At 53.0% G+C, this 20,031-nt stretch overlaps 1 protein-coding gene across 1 annotated transcript; it reads left to right on the forward strand.

The window, feature by feature from the left end:
- Positions 1-282: 282 nt before the first annotated feature.
- Positions 283-19,897, forward strand: RAB40C (RAB40C, member RAS oncogene family). The gene is made up of 7 exons (XM_015877393.2): positions 283-365; positions 550-805; positions 10,822-10,882; positions 11,792-11,852; positions 14,911-14,988; positions 15,375-15,597; positions 17,058-19,897. Exons 2-7 carry the CDS (start codon positions 664-666, stop codon positions 17,336-17,338), a joined length of 846 nt encoding a protein of 281 aa, XP_015732879.1. The 5' UTR covers positions 283-365; positions 550-663; the 3' UTR covers positions 17,339-19,897.
- The last annotated feature ends 134 nt before the right edge of the window (positions 19,898-20,031 follow it).

Genomic DNA, 20,031 nt, shown 5'->3' on the forward strand with positions numbered 1-20,031 from the left:
CGCTGCTTCCCGACCCGGCCCAGCCCGAACCCACAGAGCCCGCGGGCTCCGCACGCCGCTCCCCCTCCCGGCCTCGCATTCCCATCATGCTCCGCTCCAACGCTACCCCGCGAGTCCGCATCCGCCCCGCGCAAGGCACACCGGGAGTTGTAGTTTGTGATCACCTCTGCCGGCTCCGCCCAATCAGAGGCGGGTCTGGGCAGGGCCAAGCGTGATGACGTGTACCTCAGCCAATAGCGCGCCGGGAGCCGAGGGCGGGGCTCAGGCAGCGCCTCTCCCGGTGCTGCGCGGCGGCTGCAGGCTGTGGCTGTGGCGGTGCTGGCGGTGTCACGGCCCGGCCCGGCCCCGGGGCGCCCGGCCGCGAGGTGAGGAGCGCGGAGCCGCCCGGCCAACACCCACCGAGGGGCTGAGGGGGGTCTGCGGGGCGGGGAGCGGCGGGCCGGGCTGTGTGGGGGCGGCGGGGCCTAGCGGTGCGGAGCGGGGCCGGGAGCGGGGCTTTGTCAGCGGCTGAGGCCGGTGTGAGCGGCGCTGCGCTGCGCTGCGCTGCAGGTACCGCACGACATGGGCCGCGGGCGGGAGCAGCGCTGAGCAACGAGCCGACACTGAGCGGATTGAGGCGGCCAGCGGGGCCGGCCCGGCCTGGAATGCGGCTGGGGAGCGAGGATGGGCACGCAGGGCAGCCCGGTGAAGAGCTACGATTACCTGCTCAAGTTCCTGCTGGTGGGAGACAGCGACGTGGGCAAAGGGGAGATACTGGAGAGTCTCCAGGACGGCGCCTCCGAGTCCCCGTACGCCTACAGCAACGGTAAGGGCCAGACAGCGGGGGGACGGCGACCCTCGGGCTGCGGGGGGTCCGGTGTGTCCGGTGTGGGTCGGCGGTGCCCGGTTCAATGCCCGGTTCAGTGCCCGGTTCAGTGCCCGGTTCAATGCCCACCCCGCTCCCGTCGGCGCTGAGACAGATCAGCCCCGTAACAAAAGAACGGCAGCGTTATTTGCAGAGCGGAGCTGCTGAGCTCGCTGTGCGCTCTGCTTCGTTTGTCCTCCTCCTGCCAACGTCGAGGTGTGTGATGGAGCCCACGGCAGCCTATTAACTAGAGTGTCACAAGACCGTGATTAAAAGCCGAGGAGTGGCACTGTGCTATTTCCTGCATCCCCGCGCTGCAGTTAAAGCATAGCACAGCCCGGCAGGGTGCGGGTCCTGGAGTGGCGTTCAATCTGTCATCCTTCTCTCTGGCTTCAGTGCAAAATAACGGCCCCAGGGGCTCGATAGAAGCCACGTAATGCAGTTCCTTCTCCATCTCTGCACCTGAACCAATGGCTGGAGCAGTTGGTGCTCGGTTTTCTCAGTGAAGAGCAGCCTGAAAGAGCCGGGTGCTTCTCAAGGCTTGGAGCTGAAGCAGGCCTTGATGTAAGGGTGCGGTGCACTCAGCCCCCAGCAGCACTGCAGGAGTGATGGAGGTACACACCTGATAGCTCCGAGGAGGCCGTGACTCAGAACTCAGGAGGGCTGTGAAATTAGAGTAGCAAATTCTGGAACCAGAAGGCTGTGGTACCGCTCATCTGTGGGGATGTGTGGCTGTGGTTTGCCTTTGAGGAGGAGCTCCGTGCTTTTAAGCTTCCCCAGAGTGAGTTCCCATCCCTAAAGAGCCCCATCGTGGGAGCACTGGAGCTGCTCTCTGGGACTGGGGCTTACTGAGCAGGGCGGATTGAAGGCTGGAACGGGGCTGTGTGATGTGGGCTGTTGGCATCGTGGTCATCTTCTGCTATGGATGTTCCTGGCTGTTGTTCAGGTGCTGATGATGCAGGAGTTATGAGGATGGTTGGGAAGTGAATGTGTGTGCTGGTTCTTTGATACACGTGTGGAACCCAGCGCTGTGACTTAGCTATGGCTGGGAAGGGTTCCTCTCTGTACCCACTGCTTTATAGCAGCAACGTGACACTATCTCTTTCCAGAAAAAAGAAATCTCAGTGAGCTCATGTTTTCAGAACCTTCCTTTTCTGTAAGCAATTGAGCTCGTTCCTAATTAGGGAATTGGATCATGTGCTGTTGGTTGGTTTGTTTTTACACTAGTGTATGCTTTGATAGCCTCTGCTTCTGTTGCTTCTGCTGTGCCTTTTGGTGATGGGTTGAAGCAGCTTTGAAACTGGAATGAGTTTGATACCCGTGTTATCCCTAATGACAATTGGATTGGCCTCAGTCTTGGTGTGCTGGGGATGCTTGCACTGAAGGATCTGGTTTCTGTGATGTGCTGCAACTGTGCCCCGTAGAGCATCCCCAGGTGCAAAAGTACTTGGTGTTAGTGCTTGGTCTGCTTCATGTTGTCCTGAAACCACAGCAGCAGCGTTATGGAAGGGCTTTCTTTGTAAGCTTCATTCTCATCAGTGTGTCCTCCTCCTTCCCTCCCTGACCATCCCCTCCACCCCACATCCTGATCTGGAAAAACACTGCATCACCCACAACTTGTTTCTTCTGTCCTGGAGGCGAAGCTTGCCAGGATCAGTGTGAAATGGAGTGTGCTTGAGATTGGGAGTCTCAGGGATCATCAATCCAGCCGTGCTCCCTGCAAAGAGAGGATCTGTCCCTTGGGAGCACTGCTTGTGCCATGCAGCTGGATGTTGCCATCCCCAGGCTGGGAGAGTTTGTACATGAGGTGGAGATAAAGTTGTCTTTCTCTTGGGCAGCTTCAAAAGGCCTCAAATTAGCCTTTGTGCTGCTCTTTGGAGGAGAATGTTACGGTTCTTTCTTTGAGCTTCTGCTGTCATTCTTGCCAGCTTTCCCTCAACCTTCCCAAAGCCATCCCTGTGCAGCCTGGTGCTCATCGCAGCAGGACCCTTTGCCTGGTGAGTGTCACGGCCCTTCTGGAACAGCTTGGTTGTTAGCACGCTTACCCCAGAGCAATCCTGCTGAGCTCGTTGGGCGGCTTGCTGCAGGAGGCAGCACTGTGACTCACATGGAGTTGCTGCAGGTTGCTTCCCTGGGTGCCGTGCAGCAGGAAGAAGCCAGGGCAGGCTCTGCTGCTCGGATGTGGATGCAGTGCGTGTGCTCTCTGATGATCCTTGCATGGTTGCATGCTGCTTTGGGAGAGGGCTGCCCCCTCACCTGCTGCTGTTCTTGTAGGAAAGCTGAAATGTGTGCTCAGGACAGAATGGAGTGTGTTTCTGAACAGATGGCTTTGATTGGAAAGGGGATAGATAGATTTTGTTTCTCTCGGTTCACATTAAACTATCCTCCTCATGGCTTCCTTACTCTGCTCTGCTCTCAGGCAGTGTATGGAGCTGTCAGTTGTGACCATCCCCTCTGCAGCGTGGCTACACTCCTTGTTTCCTTGTTTCCATCTTATCCTTATTAAGTGCTGTTTAACCTCAGATAACATTGTTTCCCTCAGCAGCCGCCTCCTTGGATGCTCTCTCCTCTGCTGCTCTTTGTGCAGTTGGCTGAATTTGAAGCTCCCACTGCTGTTTTCTCAACCCTTTCCCTCCAGCATTTGCTTTCTCACCCCCAGCAGTGCACCCTGACCCTCAGCCACCAGTGTGTAATCAGGAACATCACCCAGGGGCTGCTACAAATGTCTCTTCTACCCATGAAGCTTATGGTAGGGCAGGGCTCTGTGCATCACTTTCCTCAGCACGTGGTGGTCAGTTCTGGCTGTGCCAGTGCTGGGTAAGAGCCCCAGCTGGGCAGTGCTGCTGCAATGACAGGTCTCTGTAGTAACTGGAATCGTGGTTTATTTGGAGGTTTTAGCACTCTGATGGGAGTTGCATTGAGGCAAAGCGTTCTAAATGGAGACTTGCTATCGTCTTCCTGTGTGGGATCAGCCTGCAGGGAAAGCTTCAGCCCAGCTGTGCTGCTGGAAATCTCTCCCAGCTATGGAAGAATGGGGAGCGTGTGTCAGACAGGACAGTGTGTCTGCCAGCACCGGTGTCCTTCAGGGCTGGTTCCTTCCATGTCATCAGGGATGCAAAACTGATCTTCTCAGAGCAGGCTGCGGCTTGGAAACAATTCTGGCATCTCTTGTTTCTCTCTTCTTTGTTTCTTTTCCTTTGTTGTGTAATATTAATAATAATTCTGAATGTACTGGGCTGATCCCGTCTCTGCTTGTTGTGGGATTTCCTACCTGTGGCTTAAGAGCCCGAACAGGCCCATGTCCCAGGCAGGTCCAGTTGTCTTCTTCTATATCTCAGGTCAGGATGGGGATGCACAGTGTGTTGGGTGATGTGTTGTCACCTTCCACGTATCCTCCTGCAGAGGGGAGCTGGGCACATCCTGACCCTGTAGAAGAGCTTTGCTGTCAGGGGACCCTGAGCCTCGAGTCCCCAGGGTGATGTGAGCCATGCACTATAAATCTGGAATGGCTAGAATGCTCTTCTAATAGATTGAGTTAAAAGTCTCTCCTTATAGTTTTTGGGGTTTTTTTGTTGTTTCCATTTTTCCCAGTTCCGAGATGAGTCTGCTTCTGGTGATGTCTTTTTTCCCCATCTAAACAACATTGGAAAGCCCACATAAAATGTCTCCTCCTTCTGTGCCCCATCTCCCTCAGCTTTAGTTTCCAGCTGTTCCCTGGCACGCTCTCCTCAGCAGCTCCTTCCCTCCCTCCCTCCCTCTCACTGAGGAGCAGAGCATCTCTCTGTGCTACACAAACAGCTACACTACGAGCTTAGCTTTCAGAGCTCAGGATTTACAACCTTGCTTTGCTCTCACTTTCTTACCCTCTGACGGTCCAGGCCCATCACTTGGCGAGCAATGTGCTGTTATGCTGTACAGTTTTCTGTTGGTCTGGGGCTGAGGAGGAGAAAGGAAGCTCTGATGTGAGACCTCAGCCCACCCGCCCTGTTCTGCTGAAAGCCCCATTCTATGGGGAGCATCAGAGGTCTGCATGGTCCTGCAGTAGCAGTAAGGGTGCAACAGCAGTTCTGAGACTGAGCTTGCTCACGTGGGGCTCCTGCTGATGAAGACTGCTCTCTTGCACAGAGCTGTACCCTTCTGGACTTCTTTTCTTCCCCCCTTTAGGATACTGGGCAGCACTGCTGCAAGGTGCTGCAGTGGGACTGTTGAACAAGCAGGACCTGGAGCAAGCATGCAGCACGCTGCACATCAGGCACAGGAGCAAGGAGTGCACGTACATGGTGTCAGGAGGTGCCCACATTAAGCACTGGCAGAGCAGCGTACTGAAGGTGTTTGACACAATAACTTAGCCCTTTCTGAATAGTTTTGCTTTGTTTTTGTCTCCGAGCACATCTTGGTGTTTGTGTGGTGACCCAGCAACAATGCCGATTGTTACGGTGCCCTGCCATGCATCCTCACAGGCTGCCTTTGTTTCTGGGTGCAGCTGTATCATTTTTATGGACATCAGAACTGCCAAGGATGAAGAAACCCTTTTGTTTGTATTAGCTTCTGTGCATAAATTCAATCTTGATGTTCTTCTAAAGAACAAATCCACTTCACGTTCCCAGTTCTGGACCAACTTGTGGCTGTTTCAGCAGCCTGCTGGGTGCCCACCGTAATGGCTGGAGCTCCAGGAACAGATTTGCTGCTGGCTCCAAATGCAGATTTCAGATGCAGATGTCATGTTCAGCGTGGAACAGTTCCTCTGTGGGTATCCGGTGCTGCCAAAGCACCACTGGGACGTGGAGCAGCAGCTGGCAGGCAAAGCACTCAGCAGGGCTGGGCATCCTGCAGGGAGTGAATACACATTTTGCTTTTGGCCAGCTACAAACAAGCAGTTTCTGGTCTGAGGTGCCCACCGATGAGTCGATAGCTGGATGCTTGGGGACAGACTGTAGCAAGAAGCATTCTTGTGACTCTCCCATGCCAGCTGTGATGTGCTCAGAGCTGAGTCGCATTGCATCAGGTTGTACAGCAGGAATGAGGTTGGATTGCTGCTGTGAAGAGATGATGAAGGCTGGGGCAGATGGTCCCTCGTGCCCTGTATGGATCAGCACTGATCTGGCTGCTTGCTGGGAGCAGAGACCTCCAGTGCTTGTTGTGAAGGTAGCTTCCCATTACGCCACGCTGCAGCACAGCAGTACGAGCACCAGCCTGGGCTGTTCTGCAGCGCTGCTGTTGAGGAACTTTATCACCGTGCTGACAGCAACAAAGCAATGCTGCGAGGTACGTTGGTGCCAAAAGGCACAGACCTGAGATGAGGCCGTCTTTGTTCAAAGCCATATGTCTTGTTGACCCCCGTTGTTGGTGAAGATAATTTGTTATTTGTCTATCTAAGGAGTAGGTAATTGAATGCATGACTCAAGCTGATGAGCTCATGTGTTGTTTGGAAGGGATTTTTCTGTGGCTTACAGCTCTGAGCTGACGAGCTCGGTTGCTGCTGTTAATGTGCTGTTGCACACACTTTTTAAGGTCGGATGACTTCATCAGTCGTTATTTGAACAGATTGAATTCGCTTTTTTCATCAGCTACTGCTTATGTGCTCATAGCACTTTTCTCTGAATGATTTAGCACCGCTTACACACAACACAGGAGCTGGTTCAGTGCTGGCCTCAGCGCTGCCTTCTGCCCAGGAGAGGTTTGGTGATGAACTCCCAGTGCTCAGCCTTCCCAGTGGGGCACAAACCCTGTTGTGGGCAGGTCTCATCCCCATGGGAGCTCAGCCAGGCTAGGTGTGCTGGCTGGGGCTGCGTCTGTCTGCTCTCTGTGCACTGCACCCTCCTGGGTGAGATATTAAAACCCAGCCACGTCAGTCACGGCTAAGAAACTTCTTGTTAACATCTGTAACACCCGGGGACTTGGCAGGGTGAGCGGTTGTCTTTGGACACTTCTCAGTTATTGCTGACGTTTGGGATAAATGAGTTTCTGCTCTGGCTGCTTCAGGCTGTGCTGAAGAGCACAGGAACGCTGATACAAATGCAGCCTTTCAGATGTGCTGCTTTTTGCTTAGGTTTAATAACCTGTTTGTTTCTTCTCTGTTCATCTACCTGAAACAAACTCTGCATGGAGGAGAGGGAGGCAGCTTCCAGCAGCTTCTCTTGCACGCTCAGACAAGCATTTCCAGCAGAGAGGCCGTCTGCTCCTCAGGTGTGTGCAGGTGCATTTGGTCCTTTCCGTGAGCTGGCCACAGCATTTTTGCTGCGATGGTCTCATATTGGTGAGCTCACTTCATCCTGCTGTCAGACGAAACTCCATTTTCTCACCTGACTGTACCTGGGACACGGCGCAGTGTTAATTACAGAATTAATTACAGTGTTCTTGCCAGGATCCACAGCGTTATTTTGACGTTGCAGGTTACCAACCGATTGAATTTGCCCTCTCTGCTTATCTGCACCTCTCAGAGTCCTTCTGATTAAGAGACTTTACTGAAGATTTGTTCTGAACATCTTCTTTTTACATAAGGGAACAAAAGATTACTTGTTCCACTGACTTGCCCTGAGGTGTTTCTTGGTGTGTATGTCTTTATGTGATTGTCTCACTGCCACAAGTGTGGCTGCACAGGATGCTGTGACTGCGGATCCTTCTTTGTCATTGAGTAAGGATTTCCCTGACACTCATGCCACAGATATATTGCAGTCTGTCTGTGTAGAGCACCATTCCGGCTGTGAGGTGTTTTCTGCTGTCCCACTGTGAGCAGAAACAAGGTTTGTTCTTACCTTGATGGTGTTTTCCTGCTTTACAGTCACAGCGTGTCTTCACGTTTTTCCAGTTACTATTTATTTGCCATATGCTCAGGGACCTGCTCTGCTTTCTCCCAAGCATCTTCTTGAACGCAGCGTGTTGCAACCAGCTCCGGTTACCTGAGGACACTGTGGAACTGGAGGCGGCTGAATCTTGGAAGTGTTCTCTATTTCAGGTTCCAGCTCTGCTTTTCTTCCTTCCTTTTTCCCTGGTCTGGGTGGCACTAAGCCTGTTCTCCTCACTCTCCAGTCACAATGACTAAGGTTTGCTCTCTGGGGTTTGTTGCTCGGTGTGCACCGCATCCTGCTCCAGCAGCACACAGTGTGAGTGAGGAAGGAGGGCAGGGGGTGTGCAGGCTGCCAGGTTAAGCTGGTGTCCTCGCAGAGATGAATTCAGGTGTCTCTGGGGTCCCTGCTGTGCTTACAGCAGTGCATGCTTACAGAGCCTTGGTCACTTAACTCTAAACATTTAAAGCAATTTTCTCGGTATCTTCACCATTTGAAGGGAAGACCTCAAGAACAGCACAAAATACAGCTCGAGAGCAGCATGAAGTGCACATCCCTGGTGTCTTTCTGCCTTTTCCAGTGACTTCCCAGCCCCTGTGCCTGCTTGTATGCCAGCCCCGCTCTGATTTTGGCACGCTGCTGCTGTCCAAGGGAGCACAGTGCTCATTGATGGTGTTGGGACACATCCTGTGGGGCAATGAGTTCCCAGGGGAAGGAGGCTGGCAGCCCCGCTGCAAAGTGCTGTCGAGTGCTGGAAGAAAGCTGTCACTTCTTGGCGGGGTTTTGCTTTTCCTGGTTACATCAGATGTAATCTCACAACTGAAAGCCCAAATTTTAACTCGGACGAGTTTTGTTTCAGCTCGCATTGATGTGATGCATCCTGTGTTGGCGTGAGTGATGTGGAATAGGTCAGAGATTCCTACGTGCACCCTGCCCATTCCCATGGGAAAGTGGCTGGTGGGTAGGTTTCCCATCTATTGCCTGGCAGGAGGGATAAAGGTTGGGATGCCCTGGAGCTTTGCCCAGGAGCGATTACGGTGCTCGTGCGTGAAGCCCGGCCCTGGGAGGGGAGCAGGGTATTTGTCCCCAGCCTTGGTGACATCAGCTTGCTGCGTGCTGGGTCGGCTGGGCCGCTCCAACAGCGGGACCATGTTGGCATCGGTGCAAGCAGGAGCCTAAAGAATAGCGGAGGGGTTGGACTGAATGCTAAATCACTGGGAACAGCCCGGACTTGTTCTCCAAGCGTCTCCCGTTGGTTACATCATGCTCGGTGTTGGTCAAGAGAGATGGGCTGATAGCTGCTGAGCTCCCGGCAGGGCTGCTTTCCTCCTGCAGGGCTGTGTCTGGGGGCAGGCAGGAGGCTGCAGGAGCTGCGGGGATGTGGTGCGGGGTTGTGGCTGAGCATCCCTGCTGGGCACTGTCAGGCTGTGCTGGTGGAGCTGAAATGTCAGTCCTGAAATGAGCTGCATGTCGCTGCCAGCTGAGTGATGTTCAGGCTGGGGAAACCACTGATGACTACAGGAAGGAAAATGTAACACCTTTGCTGAGTTTATTGGTTTCTGAGCTGCACAAAATGTTCAATAATAATAATAATAAAAGAGCTGTGGGGCAGCATGGCTGGGGGTGTGGGACTGCTGGCACCGCTCTGGGCAACAATGACATCTAGCGGCTGCTGTGCCTGGCCGGGCAGCAGAGCCCTGGGCCAAGAGGAGCTGAGCTCCAGCAGCTGCATGGACAGGGCCAGGTAGGGCAGCCCTGCTCTGCATCACCCTCGGTGCTGAGTCTGGTTGGTTTAGGGGTGGCTGTGGCTGGCAGTTCAGATATTGGTGTATGCAGGTTGGGCAACAAAGAATCATAGAATGGACTGGGTCAAAAAGGCCCACAGTGCTCATCCAGTTCCAACCCCCTGCTATGTGCAGGGTCACCAACCAGCAGACCAGGCTGCCCAGAGCCACATCCAGCCTTAAAGGCATTGCTGGCTTCCAACTCACTTTACCAGGTGTGTCTAGATGCTGAACGTAGCCTAGAATAAAAAGACAAAACAGCTTTGCTTTTTGCTTGGGCGCACACAACATCCTCAGGCTGCTTTCATTGCGGTCCTTCAACAGTGTCATCCTCAAAGGCCACTGCGCTTCTCTGCCAGCACTGTGATGTGCAGGAGGAGCACAGCTCCCAGAGTGTGAAACCCAACCCTTGTGCCCTCCTTTGTGTGCTGTGAGCACCGGGTATTGGACATTAATGCCTCTTGCTTTGCCCAGCTTGTCCAGCTTTGGGAGCTGAGAGGATTCACGGGGATGCTCTGCTCTCTCGTGGGCATGGAGCAGGCTCACTGCTGCTTGCTGTATCCCTGGGGATGCAGGTTTTATATCTGCCAAGCAAATAAATACAAACCACTCGTCGTCTCTGGAGGAAGATAAAATGTAAACTATCTATTTTCTGTGATAAAGCACTGGAAATAGTTGGAATTTAAGATAATTATCTTGATTGCTTTTCATAGCACCCTGCAAAGACTGAAATCTAATTTGTTTCTCTCTAACAGGGAGCTCCTGCTGATGACTCAGGCGAAAATCCATTTGCTTTATTGACAAACTTGTCCCTTTGGTTTTCAGGGCAGTGTTGCTGCAGAAGGGACATACAGGTGGTTATGCAGCAGTGAGGTTTTAATACATGTTCCACATTTGATATCTTGAAGCCTTTGCTTCCTAGACCAATTCACAGACACACGTGGCCCTAATGTGAAACCCTTCAGGTCGTGCTCCCCTGCTGAGAGGAAGGAAAATGAAGCACAGAGGTGATGAAGCACAGCTGTGCCGTGGTGAGGCTGGTAGCTGAGGGTTTCTGGGCTTATCTCTCACTGGAACCCAATGCTCACATTGACTGCCCTGTTGTTGCTCTGCAGTACAGGCTGCTGTGTGCTGCTGTGCACTGAAGGATGAGTATAGAGGATGATAGTAAAGAAAGTAATGTTCTTCCAAAATACATTCACATTGAGTCAGTTTGAGACTTCACTTGTTTAATGAAGGAAACAGTTTAATTTGCATGTTTCTGTTTGCAAGTATAGCAGGTATACATGCCTTGTAGTTCTTAACTCCTTTTGTCCTTGTGGTTGGAAAGCAGCAGCTGTGTTCTCTGGACAGGCTTCTCAGCATCACCACCTCCCTGCCTGTTTGACCCCTGTTCTCTTCCCTTTAGGAATTGACTACAAGACTACTACCATCCTGTTGGACGGCAGAAGGGTCAAGCTGGAGCTCTGGTGAGTTTGGCTTCTGAGCTGCACCACAGCACGGCCAGTGCAGAGCATCCCTGGCTGTATGGTGAGGCTGGGTAACTCCTCTTCCCAGTAAGATGTCCTAGTGAATCAGACCCCTTTCCGTGACTGAGCAGCACCAGCAGCATGTTGTCCTTTGCCAGGATGGTCCTGTTTCAGCCTTTCTCCACCACAGCTCTTGCTCACTAAGGGAGTTGTACTGTTTTGGAGGTAATACTGGACTCAACTGAAATCCTAGAGTGGGAAACAAATAGAATTAGGAGGACAGAGCCCTCAGTTCCCACAGAAGCCTGGGTTAGTCCATGGCTCGGTCATGGTACATTCAGTGCAGGGTGTACAGGGCTGACTGGGATGGAGAAGTGAGAGCCCTGCATGTGAGGGTGACCCTTCCTTACCTGATAGTGCTGGAAGAAGACCTGGAGCCCATCTGGTCCAGTTCTGAGGTATAAACTGCTAAGAAGATGCCCCAGGAATGCAGGAAATAGCCCCTGTTGTGCTTCAGATGGATCTAGCAGGGAGTGACACAGGTCCTAAGGCATGAAACCAAACATCTCTGCTGAGATGTGTATGAAATAACTGGAATGTTTGTGTTCTGTGTGAACTGTTACATTGGGAGTGAATGACACGTTCTCTGCCTCAGAGACTGACTCTAAGGGTGTATGGTTTCATGGTTTAATTATAGTCCTGCTCTCTCAGGAGCTGGTGTCCTCATTTTTCTAACAAACAGCTAATTTATCTCCTCTGCCCTGTGTGACTGCATCTGCTCCTTGTGTTTTGTGTTCCTTACTCTTGTAAGGTGCCATTTTCCCACTTGTAGCCTGCTGGGAATTGTGGACTCTGGGGTTTCTTGTTTCCTACATTTCACAGGTGTAACTCAAGTTTTCTTTGTTGCAGGGACACATCAGGGCAAGGCAGATTTTGCACCATTTTCAGGTCGTACTCCAGAGGAGCCCAGGTGAGTGAAGCTGTCTGGTTTTCAATGGGGGACGTCCTTTTCTTTAGGCTGTAACAGTGTTTCATGCCACAGCAAAGAGCTCCGAGGCAAATTAAGCATGGAAAGGAATGGGATCTGTGAAAATACCAAGAGGCACCACAGGTCTTCCTGTGCTCTGGATTTCCTGTTTTCTGAAATGATGGGAGGCAGAGGAGTGAGTGACACTCCTAGGCTGCTGCTGCAATGTTCTGTAATGGATTCCTCCCTGTTGGTTTCTAGACAAGGGCTGAGTTGTTGGGCTTATAAAGGATGTGGCAATTCTAACCTGAGATCTGCCTTAGTTTTAATGTGGGGGATCCTCATTTCAGAGGCTTATCAAGTTTGTTTCAAGATGACACCAGCTTTCCCAGTGGAGTTCTTCCTCCGTGTTGCCACCAAATCAGCTCCAAAAGTAATGCCCAAATCAAGCAGGGAGCAGCAAGTGCCATGTCTGCATGGGGCTTCAGCCAGCAGAGCCTGTGGCATCCCAGCAATGTTCCTGGATTAGCAGGAATACAGATGTCTCTGAAATAACCTCCACATCTTTCAACGAAAGCAGAAAGTATGCTAATTTAAACTCTTCATGGTTAACCAATGCAAGAGGGATGTTAGATTGAGTAACCTCTGCTGCAAGAGCAGGCTTAAATACTTGTTAGCTTCTGCATGCTGGAAATAAGTACATCTGTCTCAGCTGGGCAGAGATGCCAGGGGGGGTTAAGCTCTGTGTGAAGTGCAGCAGATATCTGTGCAAGAGCAACTTGATGTAAGCTGGCCATGAAGCACCTTCATGCTGAAAAGCAGCAGAAGGTTTTTGCTGAGCAGAGGACAGAGGTTCTGAACTGGGCTTCCTGTAAGGAGTAATAAGGAGTCACTCAGTGGGAGCTGGGCTTCCAAAGAGGGCTCTGAGGCTGCTGGGAGTGCAGGAGGTGCTCAGGTGCCATGGCCTGGCCCATGTGGGGCTGGCTGAGAAGGGATACATGCATATGAGTGGAGAGTGCTTAAGAAAATACACAAAACAGCTGCTTGGTGAAAAGTGCCTTCAAGTAAGGGAAAAGTGGTCCCCAACTGGGAGCCAGATCTTCCTGTGAGTTTTCCTTTCTGACACAGCACAACTTTGTGCAAGTCCCAGCTCTCCAGGCAGTGTGACAGAGGAAGTCCTTCAGGAATAGTTTCAGACTCTCTGCAGAAAGTCAGAATGACATTCAGGAATGTTCCCATCTTACAGCAAGGCTGCAGCCCTAACAGAATAATGAGCGTTGTTGAGTTCTGCTTTGGCAGCAGGTTTGGGTGGTTGCTGTCTATCCTGCTCAGGGCTTCTCAGCATGCAGAGAGCTGCGGGGCTTTTTGGCAGCTCAGCAGGCTCAGAGATGCAGGCTGTGCTCTACTGTGCAGCCTTCTGGGTGCTGTGAACACTCTACCTGCCTTGGGTCATTCTGAGGGGTGTCCAGCTGCTGGAGGAGCCATCCCTGCATGTCACAGTGCTTACTGCCAGCTCAGTGATAAATAACCCCTGGTGCATTACGCTGTTGGGAAATGCTTTGGCAGCAGGGAGCAGTGCCTGCCCTGGGCCAAGGTCCCAGGTGCCAGCTGGAGAAGGGACATGGTGTTCTCCTTGCTGTCTTTGTTTATGGCTTACTTAGTCCTATGGGCTGCAGAAGTCCAGTCTGGAGGTTCTTCCAGGCTTCCTCAGCAACCAACAGCTTTGTTCCATCAGTGCAGAGTAGCAGCGAGTGAGGCTTTCTTGGCTGCCCTGTCCTGTGTGTGCTGAGGTTTGTGGCAGTGGTGGGAGCACTTGTTTTCAAACACGCTGCTTCTACCACCTTTCAAAGCTTGCAAGTCTGCTTTGCTGCAGGTGTTTAAGCCAGACAGAGATGTGGTTTGATTCCCTCTTTGGGCAGGACTTTGTGTGAGCTCCTGCTACAAACAAGCCTGACTTCTGGCAGAGTGAGGGTCCACGTGTGCTGCTGGGTACAATAATAGATTATCTCTGTGTTCTCTGTTCACTGCGTGGTGCACTCACGTGGTAATCTGTCACTGGGAGCTCAGGCTTTGTGGAACAAAAGCGGACTGGAAATGGACTTTGAAAATGAACTGTGTAAAGACCTGGGACGGTGCTGGGAGATAAGCCCTGTCTAATTCCACCCACCACCAAAATCTAGGGGCAGGTTGGGGAGGGGCTGCCCAGCTCAGGGGCTGGAGAGAACTCACAGGGTCTTGTGGAGCTGGATATTGAGAGATACGGAGATATCAAGGTGCTGAGAGCCATCGGGGCACTTAAAGAAGGTTTTGGGCTGCAGATGGGAATCTGGTTGTCTTTCTGGCTGATTCCAATTCCACGTGCTGTTCCACAGGAATCTTTTTGTTTATAAACCTGAAGGGGAAAAAAAAAAGGCCAACAGCTCTTACTTGGATCTGTCTGCAGAGCTGAGCCAACTTCCTGCGTGCATGCATGTCTGCAAGCTGTTCTTTGCAGGGGAGAAAACAGTGATGATGCTGTGTTTGGGAGGCAGTGTCTGGAGCACACCTGTGCTGCCTGGGAGAAGCACGACATCCCCTGGCTGAGCCCCCCGTATGGAGCTGCTTCCTCCCCTTTGGCCCAGCACCCACAATGGGAGGATGGGGATGGGATCGGGGCAGTAGGCAGCGTGGCCTTGGTGTCTGCTCTTGGGAGGCTTTACTTGACAATCTGTACTGGAAACTTGTGTGTGTGGAGCTGTGTTATGACTTGAGAGGCTGTACTGGCAGACAGTGTGGGGTTAGAGAGCGTGGTCTTGACCTTCCACTTTGTTCCTGAGAACTTGGGGTTGTGGTTTTGCTGATGTTTTCTCCCGATTCCTCTGTAAAGCAGATCCAGGCTGCAGCTGCCAGCAAGCTTAAAGCCATTGCATCAATTTTATCCCTGTCAAGCACATAAATAATGTGAGTGGAGGATCATTCTTTTCGCCTTTCAGTTTTGAGGTATAGAAGCGGTCTTTTAGGTGAATCTCTCTTTTCGTTTGCCTCATATGCAATCTGGTGACTGCATGTTTTCTTCCATCAGGGGATTCTCCTGGTGTATGACATCACCAACCGCTGGTCCTTTGATGGGATAGATCGATGGATGAAGGAAATAGATGAGGTAAGCTTCACGAAGGACCCAGGAGCGTGCTGGCTTCCTGCCACACCATTCTTTCACACTGGGACTTCCAGCCCCTCTGGCCCAGGTGCCAGGCACACTGAGGGGAGTCCAGGGAGATCATTGTGGCACCAAAGTACAGTGGTCTGTATTGAAATCCAGGGAGGTGCCACCTCTGAACAAGAACAAGAGTGGTTCCGCTGTGGTTCCCTCTCAAGTGAATCGTAGAGAGGAAAAATTAATGGTCCTCATTGTGTAGCATTGACTGCTCAGCATCAGAGCAGCTTCTACTCTCTTGCTCTTCACTGCTATTGAAGTTAGGCAGAGTTGCCTGCCCTCACTAAAGGCAAGTCGTGATTATTTCTCCATGTATGTTTCTCTTTTCATAGCATGCCCCTGGGGTGCCCCGGATCCTGGTGGGAAACAGACTTCACCTCGCCTTCAAACGGCAGGTGCCCACAGAGCAGGCCCGGGCGTACGCAGAGAAGAACTGCATGACGTTCTTTGAGGTCAGCCCACTGTGCAACTTCAACGTCATAGAGTCCTTCACAGAGCTGTCTCGTATCGTCCTCATGCGGCACGGCATGGAGAAGATCTGGAGACCCAATAGAGGTGGGCAATGAGAAAGGAGCTGTGCGTGGGCTGGAGCAGAGGGAGCGCCCAGATAGGGGTGTGTGTGCTCATACCTGTGGGATCTGAGAGCTCCTGCCCTGCTGAACAGCCTCGAGTCAGGCGTGCTGAAGCTGAACCAGAGCAAGCTGCCCATACTGGTGCGGCTCCAGAGGGCAGTTCAGCATGTCTAGGCTCTGAACTGCTCTGGGACATCCTTACACCTCTGCATTTACTCTAGGTAAAGCTGAAAGCAATTAAGCTTACAACTTGAAAGCACTTCAATCGGATGACTGTGTGTGTGGGATGCACCAAGCGTAAGCACCTCTGTCCTTACCTTTGTCTGAGCCTGTATCTCCTGTTCTGGAGAGATAGGGAGGCAGGGTGAGCCCAGGGCAGTGCAAGGAGCTGAAAGGGGATCAACCCTGTTCCTGCTGTAGGCATGGAGCAGTGAGCTGCGGTATTCCATATGTACCCAGGTGCACAGACTGTGGCATGAGCAGAGCCCACCTTATGTCTCAGCCTGTTGAATTTGAAGGAAAATAGTCTTAGGACCCTGGTTCCTAGCTGGGGGTAGCAGCACGTCTGACTGACAGGCTGAACAGCAGAAGTTTAACACTCCCATCTGGGTGACCCACCTTTGTCTGGGTCTTCTGTCCCATTGAGCAGGAGCAGATCTTGCTCATCAAACGCTCTGCCAGATTCTTTAGGATTGGAGGCAGCTCTGCTGGCTGCTGGGGAGCAGTGAGAGGCTGGAGGTGAACGTGTGCCCTCCTGTGGCCGGCTGCTGGGAAATCCCATCCCACAGGCTTCCCTCAGCTCATTCATGTGGCTCGCCCTGAGCTAAGAGGACGCTGGCAAGTCTTGTCCTGGCTTGAAGGGATGTTCATTGCTCTGAGCACTGTGCAAAGAGCCATCCCTGTAGCCGCTGCTCACTGAGCCAGTCCCTTGCAGCAGGGCTGGCTCCATTGCCTGCTTCCCAGACCTCTCCTTGGGGCTGCCAAATGGTGACAGGGAAGTGGGACCATGAGCAGGGCTGGCGTGTTGCACCAAGCAGAGGGACAGTGCTGCCTGAGCCCAGTGCTGGCACCAAAGCCGATGGCCATCAGGGTGCTGGCTTGCAGGGCTCAGCTGAAGCCTGGGAAGCATTTATTCCCATACTGTTGTTCTAACAAATGTAATTTGGTGAAGCACTGACACAGGCTGCTCAGAGAGGTGCCCTGTCCCTGGAGATGCTCAGGGTAGGGCTGGAGCACCCAGTGGAGCAGTAGATATCCCTGTTCACTGCAGGGCAGCAGGACCAGATGATTTTTACAGGTTCTGTGAATCTGCTCAGGGTTCTGGTTCAGTTGCCATTAACTCTTCTCCCCTAACCAGCAAGAGCTGCATGGCACAAAGAGATGTGTGAAAAAGGCAGCCTTGCAGTGCATTGGCTCTGACTGTCTGCTCTCTCCTCCCCGCAGTGTTCAGCCTGCAGGACCTGTGCTGCCGAGCCATCGTCTCCTGCACCCCCGTGCACCTCATCGACAAGCTGCCGCTGCCCGTCACCATCAAGAGTCACCTGAAATCCTTCTCCATGGCCAACGGGATGAACGCGGTGATGATGCACGGCCGCTCCTACTCCTTGGCCAGCAGCGGGGGAGGCAGCAGCAGCAAAGGCAACAGCCTGAAGAGATCCAAATCCATTCGGCCGCCCCAGAGCCCCCCCCAGAACTGCTCGCGCAACAACTGCAAGATCTCTTAGCAGGACGAGCACGCCGTGAGCTCCGTGTGCACCCACACACCCATGTACAGATGTTTGCACACTTCACCCTTTCCGACCGGATCCTTTAGGATGGGCCTCGGCTGCTTCCCCCGCGGTGCACGCAGGCGTCGGGAATGTGCTCTCCTTTGGCCCCGCATGTGAAGCGTGCTGCCGGCTGCAGGGGGGACAGGACTCTGCCAAGTGACCCTCCAGGAATGCTTTGGGCTTCACCTCTCGGCCTGGGGTGGAAAATTCAGCAGCTGCCGGGTTGGGGAGGGGGGGGAAGGGGGGAAAAAAAGCTCATCCCGTTTCGATGGAGAAATGGATTTAATGGCAGATTGAGAGGCTTAAGGGAGTAGGCAAGGAGAGTCTGTGCTGCGACTTTAACTCTTGGACTCCTGAGCGAATCACTGGTGCAATAGTGGTGGTTGGGTGCAGTGAGAAATGAAGACATAAAAACAAAAGAAGAAGAGGGGGGAGGGAGCAGTGACTGTATTCACCGAGATGTTCACCTGCTGTTGCCAAAAAAATAGAGCTAAGGTGCAAAAGGCGAGAGTTGGCCGTGAGGAGGCTGGAGGAAGCAGCCTGCGTGCCTTCTGCGGTTCTTGGTGTACATATTATACATAGGTGTATATCTCTCAGCTGTTTTGTAAGGGGTTGTTTTGTTTTTTCTTAAGAAGCAGTCAGGGAAAATTTTCTGCAGCCATGTAAATAAAAGCAGGGGATTAATTTAACCAGTGGCAGCAAGAGGGGCAAAGTGGAGGGTGTTCAGGTGAGGGGGTGTAAATGCTTGAAGAGACTCTGACCCACTGCAGGGGTTGGTAGGAGGATTTTGAATACTGCTTATACAGAAGGAAAGAGCCATCGGTGCGTTCCATGCCCCCCAAGCTGTTTTACTTTGATCATTCCATAGTGTGAGCACTGAGGGCAGGCTGGGGTTGAAGCTGAGGGGGCAGAGCAGAGAGGCTGAGGTGTGGGTGAGGGTTGATGTGAGGCAGGGGCAGCTCTGAGCCCCCCAGGTGGCTGATGCCTCATTCAGCTGCACAGCAGAGGACGCAGAGCCAGCAGGGACTGAGGAGCAGAGGTTGGAAGCGCTGAGCCCAGAGCAGAAGGAAGATGTGGGCTGCCCTGTGTCAGTGCAAGGTCTTGGCCATCCATTCCAGAGCCCCACTGTGCCATGCTCCGAGCACTCCTGGATCCTCACGCTGCCACCCCAAGCTGCCCACCATCCTGACCTCTTGCTCTGCTTTCCCAAAGACATCCTGCCAAGCTCGTGGCTCCTCCTGGATGAAGGTGGGAAGGGACGAAGCGGCTTTTCCTGCTGGAGCACGAAGGAGCTGGGAGCGGGGCTGCATCTCCTGTGGGGGTGTGCTCAGCTCAGGGCTGCGGCAGGAAACAGGGAGAAGCAGAGGGAGCACAGGACTGCTGCAGTGCTTTGGAGGTGTGTGCTACGCAGCTGGAGCCTGGGATGTGCGTGCAGAGTGGGGGATATCCAGCAAGGGCCCATCCATCCCTGGCTTTGTCCCATGGCAGCGTGTTGGTTGTGCTGATGGTTCACCTGCAGACTGAAAAGCTGCACCTCGTCCTCCCAAGGGATGGGGCCTGGCAGTGGTACTGGGCTGTGCCTATGGCTTCCCTCAGATAGCCGTGCCATGTGGACTGGGGGTCATCCACGTGGAGCAGAGCAGCACTGCTATCTCTGTCCTGCAGCTGACAGCTCGGGGCCCCTCTTGCACTGTGGGGCAGGATGAAGCCCAGCGCTGCTGCCGGGCTGATGCCCCTCGGTGCATGCAGCCCCCCTGCAGAACAAAGCCTAGCGCTGGGGGGGTTCAGGGCTCGGCCCTGGCACGCTTTATTGCCCGGCTCAAATGAGCGAGGAGAGAATTAAAGCCCGTGCCGAGATGGGGAGAAGAATCCTTTGTAGTGGTGATTTGGCTCGAGAGCAAAGCAGGCCGAATTCAGCACGGAGTCCGAGGGATTTCCAGAACCTGTCTGAGACGGCCGGCACCTGTTCCCCATCACTTAACACACAGCAGAAGACAATCGCTGGCTCTGCAGCCTGGCAGGCCGGGGATATACAGCCAACAGGTGATGCTCCAGCACTGCGAGGGGCGCTGGTGGCTGCCTCCTGCCTGCGGGCACCCGGGATCCCAGCCCGGAGTCATGGAGCTGCTGCATGCCCAGAGCTCATCGCACACCTCTGCTTGGTTCTGCTTCGGTCCATGTGCCGCCTCCTGCTCCTTCTGCCCAAAGCTGATGTTTGTTCTTTTCATCCTGTAAGTCGAGAAGATCCCAGCTGGAGGGAGGATGGAAGATGGACCCGGTGTGTTTGCTCAGCCATGTATTGTTATTATTCTTTAATTTAAAAGGAAAAGAGGTTTTTGCATCTGATGTCGACACTAGTCTGTAGCTGCTCCCCCCACCTGTACCATTCCTGAGGGATTCTTTTGGACTGTCCTTTTATTTTTGTATTCCTTTGTACAGTCAGTGTTGTTCAACTGATTCCACATGGGTTTGTTTTATATAAATTAAAGCCTTTTTTTGGTTTGGAACTGCCGAGCAGGAGGTGCAGGAGTTGTATCTTGTTTGTGGGGAGATGCTGGGGAGGAGGAGGAGCTGGTTGTGCCCCAATTTGGGCATGACCTGCTGTATCCTGACCCGTGGGGTGGCTTTGATGGCTGCATGGAGGCGAT

The sequence above is a fragment of the Coturnix japonica genome, chromosome 13 (assembly GCF_054131305.1).
Source record: "Coturnix japonica strain WE chromosome 13, WE-NBRP24, whole genome shotgun sequence".
Lineage (NCBI taxonomy): Eukaryota > Metazoa > Chordata > Aves > Galliformes > Phasianidae > Coturnix > Coturnix japonica.